At 46.1% G+C, this 8,172-nt stretch overlaps 1 protein-coding gene across 1 annotated transcript in view; it reads right to left on the reverse strand.

Annotated features, from left to right (window-relative positions):
* MAP6 (microtubule associated protein 6) overlaps positions 1–7,951 on the reverse strand; it is a 74,959-nt gene extending 67,008 nt beyond the window's left edge. Inside the window, exon 1 of the mRNA XM_039228690.1 lies at positions 6,827–7,951. Coding sequence (XP_039084621.1) covers positions 6,827–7,743 — 917 coding nt within the window. The 5' untranslated portion in view covers positions 7,744–7,951. The remainder of the gene's footprint in view (positions 1–6,826) is intronic.
* Between the last annotated feature and the right edge of the window lie 221 nt (positions 7,952–8,172).

The raw sequence follows: 8,172 nt of genomic DNA on the forward strand, positions 1-8,172 counted from the left end.
ATTTTAATGGTGAAAACTAGCATCTTTAGTATACATCAAGAGAATTTTTAGTTTTTTGGTTGAGGCTCAACAGTTTTCTTCATTTAGTAGAGAATTAGAAGCTCATCTGCCTGCATTTATACAACTGATAAAACTTGTAAAGCCAAAGCTGCATTGATTATAGACATGGATATAATCTTACGGACATTTATTTTAATCTTAGTGGACATTGACTGGAATTTTTTAGTTTTGTATCTGGGAAATTGAATGATTCTTAGTGACTGCAGATTTAGATTTAAAACTATCACTGGCTTGACTTTTTTTTTTTTTTAACATTCATATATGCCATTCCCCCCCCACCCCCGCAAGAAAGCAATCAAAAATTACCTGTATTTTATCTCCTCTCCTCTTTGTGGGTTAGTCCCAGTCAACGTTATATATCTAAGAGTTGACTGCACAAGGTCAACCAGTGACCTAGCAAAATGCTTTGTACACAGTTATTTCTCAGTAAAACTTCCCAAATAGGCATAAGGCATTGCTGAGATAGGTACTCAACATGATTTCTGTGGTAAGTTGTGATAAGTCTCTGTTCTGGTCCCCTCTGATTACTCCTTTCTTTTTCATGTCCATTCCTTCTGCTGTCAGTACCCCCCACCCCATATTCTTGTATCCCTCAGGGCTCCATTCTCTGATGGCTAATTTTTTATACTCCCTCTTTGGGGATGATATCAATATGTATGCAAACATTTCAAATAAAAATAGCAAACCAAATTCAGCATCATAAAGAACATTTTTATACAAGTAGGATTTGTCTCAGGAATGCAAAGATGGCTCAATATCAGAACAATCTATTGACAGATTTGCAAAGAAAAACCATATGATCATTTCAGCTGATGCAGAAAAAGCATTCAACAAAATTCAATACCCATCCACATTTTTGGAAACCCTTAGTTAACTAAGATAAGGAGAAATTTCTTAACCAGATATGAAGCCATCTCATAAAAACACAGAGCAAACCTCATGCTTAACAATAAAACTACAGAAGCATTTCCATATCTCAAGACAAAGATGCCTGTTATCACCTACTATCAAAACCACACCCTATGTCCTCACCAATGTAGCAGCGCATTCACATGTGTGCGTGCACATGCGCACAAACACACACACACAATATAAATATTGGAAAGAAAATTGGTATTTGCTAAAAACAGACATTATCTCCACAGTCCAAGAAGTCCGAGAGTCTACAGACAAGACTAACTACAGAGTGTGATAAAGTTTCTGAATACAAACTCAATATCCAAAAATTAATACATATGAAGAACAAAAAATTATAAAATGTAATAACATATAATCTTCACAGTAGAAAAAATAATTTAAAATATCTTTGACAAAAAGAAAAGATGTTGGTGTGGCATTAACTCAGAATAACAGAATAGAACAGAGATCTCAGAAATATATCCAAGCATAAGGGATCCTTCTATGATAGAGGAGATTCATGGAGATATTAGTGATGAAAAGTTGAGCTTAAAAAGGGTATTGTTAATATACGTGAGTTTCCATATGGGAAAAAAGAAAATTGGATCCCTACCTCATTCCATACATAAATTTAAAATCTAGTTATATTGTTAAAGACTTAAATATAGAACAATAAAACTTAAAAACGTGTGTGTGAGACACTCTTGTGGAGAAAATGACAAAGTGTAAGTGAAGGACATAAAAGACTTAAATAAATGGGAAGCAACACCGTGTTTGTATATGAGAAAACTAATACTTTAAAGGCAGCAAATGTCTGCAAGCAGTATTTTCCCAACTACAGATTGAAGTTCACCTGCATCAAAATTAGCCAGACTGCTTGTTAAAGTGTAGTTTCTTAGGCTCTAGTTTAAACCTACTGAATCAGTATGCCTGAGGATGAGGCCCAGGAATCTGCGTTTTAGGAAACTTGCCAGATCATTCTTTGGTGTACTAAATTTTGAGAACCCTCGCCTTCGGGAAGTAGGTCATAGCCTGAATTACACATTAGAATCACCTGGGACCATTTTTAAACTATTCAGATGCCCACACCACACCCCAGAGCAATTAAATCAGCATTCCTAGGCAAGGCACCTATGCATCAGCATTTTTTAAAGCTCTCCAGTGATTCCAATGTGCAGTCAAGGTTGAGGATCACTGCTTTGAGTGCAGGAACATCAGGTTTCTTAAGTTTGCACCCTGTCCTCATTTGAACATTTACTTCTGGTGCTAACCTAGTAGAGACTGGACTTTATCCTGATCAAGTCAGGCACAACCCCTTACACAAAGGTTTTAATGTAATCATTTGGTATCCCCAAAACCCTATCTGATACATAGCAGGGGCTTGGTGGTCATTTTTTTTTAAAATAAATCCAACTAAATAAAGCTGAATGAAATGAATCAATGTATAGGTGGATAAGATTTTCACCAAACTCTAAATATTCTACTGGATTCAGCAAATCTACATGGCACCTAGGCACAAGGTTACACTGTGAGAAGTAGATGAACAAAATACAGCCCTGCTCTTCAAGTCTTTGTGATCTGGTAGAAAAGACAGATATGGAAAAAAGTATCTTACAATCAAGCCGACAATGAGAAGTGTATAGAATATAAAAAGGGAATACAAGAAAAATTAGTTCTGAATGGCAGATCCTGGAAGGTATCCTTAAAGATTCAGTATCTGAGATTGGCCTTGAAACATTGCTGAGACTTGGCCTTGAAACATTGCTGAGACTTACCCAGGAAGAAATTAGGGAAGTGGGCAGTTGCCCTAGAAGCACAGGGTGGTTCTGTGAGCAGAAGCCACGTCAGAAGGGCCTTTCTCTAACCTTCATGGGAGACTGTAGGGCAGATACTAAAGGCTCCTTTTCTTTCTGATTTCCTTGTTTCTACTCTCATTTGTCAAATACTTTGCCTCTGGTTTATTAATTCTACCTCCTGGTGCCTCAGCTGACTTCTTCCAGGAAAAGGTTCTCATTAGCATTTCTATGGGGAGCACCTGCCACCCCATCTATCTCTTATTAACTGATGGTGAGGGCAGTGGGGTTGACCGAGAGGGGAATTTTAATCCCCTCCTCATGACTCACCTCTTTTCTGATTGAGAATGCTAGGTCTAAAGTCACAAATGGCTGCCTCGTGAAATCCATCCTTAACATTAAAAATGATAACAGAGGCATGCTTTCCTGATTTTATAATATCATCTATGTCATATGAGTGTACTAAAGACTAATCAACTTCATGATTGTGAATAATGAAAGATATCTGAGATAGCACTTAATGCAAAAATCTCAGGCTAGTGTGGATAGGTTATGAATTAGATGAACTGTTGAATTCAGAAGTTTTCTCAAAATCATAGCACCAAAGACATATGATGTTATCTACTAACTGAATATTGTAGGAGAAAACCAATTAGTATGTATATGACTCTGCGTGCTGAATGTATATTTTACATTATACACCAGTATGGTAAGCTGATGGATTACGTTTCCTTTCTCTACTTAAGCAAACTGCTCCGTGTTGATGTCATGTGACAGATGTCCCTTGGAAAGCCCATGAGATGAACCAGTCGCCATGGTGTAAGCCACCATGATTTATGTAGAGTGGCAGAAGAAAAGGTTCGTAAATCAAATTATCTTTGAAATGGAACCCAACTTGGCTTCTAATAAGACAATGTAAGACTCATCTTTGCCAGCCATGGGGCATACTTAAATTCAGGAGATATTTGGAATCATAGCAAGGGAAAGAACACGAGACAATAGGGAAGGAAAAACCAATGTTCCAGATAAGACTACAATTTCCAGGCATCTTTTTTCTTTATGATATATCTGATTAATTGATTATCTTATTTCTTCATATCTAGTTTCACCCAAAGTGCATTTTCTTATGATTAGTTAATTTTTCTTCTGAAACCAAAAACAACATTAAATTTCACATCAAATTGTCATGCACTTAAATTGCCCATTAAGGAAATTTATGTCTCTTAGCAACACTCATTTCCTCAATGCTTCAAACCCCTCCTGATTATACAGCAAAATGGAACTGCTGGCCCCTAAGTCACATGCATAATTAAATTTTACAGAAGACCCAAATGAGAAAAAAAATTTTTTGAGGTGCTCAGAGATTTTTTTTTTGATAGGTTGGTGGAGTTCTGATAGCCACTAAAAATAATCATTCTCACCAGCTGCAAGAGCATAGCCTTCCCCCATTCAATTCCATCACTTGTAGTGTGAGTATATTTCTAAGTTGAAAAAAAATGTTTATTTATTTTAGAGAGAGAGAGAGAGAGTGAGAGCGGGGGAGGAGCAGAGAGAGAGACACACACAACTCAAGCAGGCCCCAAGCTCCAAGCTGTCAGAACAGAGCCTGATGCGGGTTTCAGACTCACAAATGGAGAGATCATGACTTGAGCCGAAGTCGAACACTTAACCAACTGAGCCACACAGGCTTCCCTGAGTATATTTCTAACTGTAAAGCCTGACATGCTTACTGTACAGTTAAGGTAGTGTTTTGGGGGGAAGAGGCCAGATGGAACAACGATACAAGCCAAAATATTTGGGGGGTTGTAGCTGAAGGGTAGGTCATTCCCTGACTCTCCTGCCAATAATCCATGAATAAAGAAAGTTCTACTACCTTGGAAACATAAACTGAGGCAGATCACCGAAGGAGATTTGAGAATTTGGGATCTCTCTTGATTGGCCTTGACTCTGTGGAGGTGAGGGGGGGTAGTTCCTCTGAGGAGGTGAGGTGGGTGTAAGGTTCCACTTGCCACAGGGTAGTAGGATGGGAATACGAAGATGAGGAAGCCAGATCAGAAATCTGTGATGTTGGGCCAATGGTAGAGCTCTCAGGGAATGAAGAGAGCTTGTAAACAAGCTTGTAAAACAAGAAGGCCATGGCAGAATCACAAAACTACATCTTGGCTTTGTTTTTCATGCTCCTTGCTTATTTGCTTCCTTCCTTTCTTTTTGATCCTCTCTTGGTAGTAGAATGAAGAAATTGTGAAAATTCCACTCCTGATGGCTGGGAACCAAGGAAAAGGATCTGGCCTGACCAAAGCCATAAAAAAAAAAAAAAAGGTAGTGCATTCCTGGGGGACCACTGTGGTCGAGATAACAATAAAACAAGAGAGAAATGGCCAGTGGGAATTCAGGAAGATGGAGTAGGTGCCAAATATTAGCTGCCCCCTCTCATTGGAAAATGCTTTCCGGAGTCAAAACCTGGGAGGGAGATGATATCTATCTATACTATGCTTCCCTCAGCATGTGAGGGAGTGGTTGTTATGTTCACTGGAGAAAGACATCAGTCTGACATGAGGCTACATATAGGGTCTTGGCAAAAGACACTAACTCTGCAGTCTCCCCCAACCACAGTCTCCTGCAAGAGAGAGGCAACTGGCCATGGCATTGATGAAGGACCCGATAAGCCACACCACTAGCTCATTTATTCATCATGTACATCTGTTTCCCCAGAGACCATACAGCCCAACGTTACACATTCAGAGTCAAATGGGATCTGTTAGCTTCTTGATCTGGGTTAAAACATAAGGGCAGGATGGAGAGCTAAGCATTCAGAAATACATATTGGATATATGAAGGGTGAGAAGGCAAGTTGGAAGGGCTTGAGGCTGCAGCCGAGGGAGAATTCTAGAAGGATGGAGAGAGGGAGAGGGAGGGAGGGAGGAAGAGAGAGAGGCAGAAAGACACACACACACACACACACACACACACACACACACACAGAGGGAAAATGGATATGCCCTCTCTTGGAGGCATTCATTTACAGGGAATTTAAATGTGCTAAGGAAGGGGTTCTCAGTGGTAACAGAATGAACAACACAACTGGAGAACATAAGGGGAAAGGAGAAAGAAAATGCATCAATAGGGGAGAAGGCTGGAGGCATCTAGGAAGTGGAAATCTGAATAACAAGGCATCATGCACAAACTTGCAATTGAACTAAGACATTGATTTTACCTACGATGTGCCAGGCATAATTCTCCTACTCCATCTCATTTAATCCTCACAATGTCTAGGGCAGTGCCAGATATATAGTAGGTGCTCAAAAATATATCCAACATTTATATTTAATAAATGAACAAGCAATTCTAAGAGAACAATCTACCATCAATCGCATCTTACAAGTAAGAACCTGAAGCCCAGAAAGGTAAAGAAACGTGCTCAGTGTGTCACAGCTACTAAGAGGAGGAAGGAATCTGACTTTACAAGGCTGATGTAGAAGGAGGAGGGTGGTCTCTAAGAGCCCTGCAGGGAATCTGGAAAAGGGTGTGGTGCTTGGATCTCTCCCAGGGACTGAGAGAGGGAGGGAAGAATGAATGGCCAAGTAGACTGGACTAGGGAGGAGGGGGACCGGCCATTGGTAAAGAGGTCTTCCTCTAGGAGGATGGGGCCCTGCGGGAAGGCACCAAGGCCAGTGGGCAGCAGCTCAGCCAGCCAGGGGCAGCGTCCGGGCGAATGCAGCTGGTGAGGTGGGTGGGGCAGAATGGCACAACCTGCGAAGAAACAGCAAAGGGTCTCTGTTGAGCAGGCAGGGATCTAAGGTGGGGCAGGGCTGGGGGCGGGGAGGGGGGGAAGTGGCTAAAGCGGTAGAGGGAAAGACGGCAGGCCGGGGTGGACAGCACTAACAGCCTCACATAAGAAAGAGCAGGAAGAAGCCAGCCCTGGAAGGGTGTCTGGGATGCGGCTGGGGAGAGGGTGTGGTCTGGAAGGGGAGGGGCTGCATGTGAGGCCTGCGGGTGCAGAGAATGAGCCCCGGCCTGAGCAGCCTTCAGGAAAGGGTAAGGGTGACTTGTCGTCTGCGCTGAGGCCCGCATCTCACCTGTAGGAGCTGCCCACCGCGCTCGCCACCTCCTCGCGGATTTGCCTGTTGAGGGCGTCCACCGCTGCACGTCCCTTGCCACCCTCGGGGACCGCGGCCTGGACCTGGGCCTGGGCCTGGACTGCGGGCAGAGGCGTCTGCTCCGGCCCCTGCCCCTCGGCGCGACGCAGCATCCAGGCGGGCCCGGGCTTCCTGCGTGTGTCGCGCTCATCTGCACCGGAGGGCTTTCCGGCTGCCAGGCCACCCGCTCCGCCAGGGGTCGCCTCCTGCTCCTGGGCCTCGGCCGCGGCCTGCGTGGGCCAACGCTCCTGGCTCTGGGGCCGGCGCTTGGACGCCCCGAGAATTGGCACCGCAGCCTGGGAGGACGCGGGGATCTGCACGGGCTTGGGAATCCACGGGTGGTCCCCGCGGCGCGGCAGCGGCCAGGCGCGGAAGTCCTTCTGGTACTGGGTCTCGCGCTCGAAGGGCGCGTCGGAAGGCTGGTACTCGCTGCGCGGCCGGCAGCTCGGCTCGGGCCGCTGCACCTTCCAGGCGCGGTAGTCCTGACGCATCACCGAGTCCGCGGGGCCCGCGCTGGAGGTGGAGCCAGAGCCCGGGCCGGGGCCCGGCCCGCTCCGGCCTGAGGCAGCCGCCGCTTCGCGTTCGCCGCTAGGCCCCGGCGCCGGCCCCGTTGCCCGGGCAACTGCATCCAACTCGCCCTGGGCCGGCTGCGTCTCTATGGCGACCGCCCGCGCCGAGGGGGGCGCGTGCGCCGGCTGCGCCTGCTGCTGAGGCGGCGGCGGCTGCGGCGGGGCGCTCGGGGCCTCGGTGGCCTCCGAGTACTTGGTAAAAACCAGCGGCACAGCGATGTCCGCCTTGTCCAGCTGGTTCCAGAAGCGGGCAATGCAGCAGGCCCGCGTGATGCACGGCCACGCCATGATGCTAGCTGCAAAGCTGGCCCTGCCTCTTTCTTTTTGTGGCTCTCAAGCAAGTCTCTAATCTTACTTCAGTCCCTTGGCCCTCGACCAGTAGCTAATCTGGTTCCCACCGTTTTTCCCCTAGTGGCCTGCGCTACCTCGGTCTTCTCCCTCAGAGAGCGCCCAGGAAGGTCAAACTATCACCGAGATAAAGTCCGTAAAGTCCCCCGATTACCGGCTGCAAACGCCTCCGGGAGCCTCCTGCAAAGGTCTTGGGAGCGCAGTCTGCTGCGGGCACAGATGGGTGAGACACAAGGCGTCCCCGAGTCCCCGGGCGAGGGCGTCTGGGTCGCGCCCCTCCCTGCGGCGGCGGCGCGCAGACCCCGGCCAAGCGAGGCGACGCGAGGCGAGGTGGCTGCGGGCTTAAGCCATGGCGTAGAGGAAGGGCCG

The sequence above is a fragment of the Hyaena hyaena genome, unplaced genomic scaffold, assembly GCF_003009895.1.
Source record: "Hyaena hyaena isolate Hyena2069 unplaced genomic scaffold, ASM300989v1 scaffold_34, whole genome shotgun sequence".
Classification (NCBI taxonomy): Eukaryota; Metazoa; Chordata; class Mammalia; order Carnivora; family Hyaenidae; genus Hyaena; species Hyaena hyaena.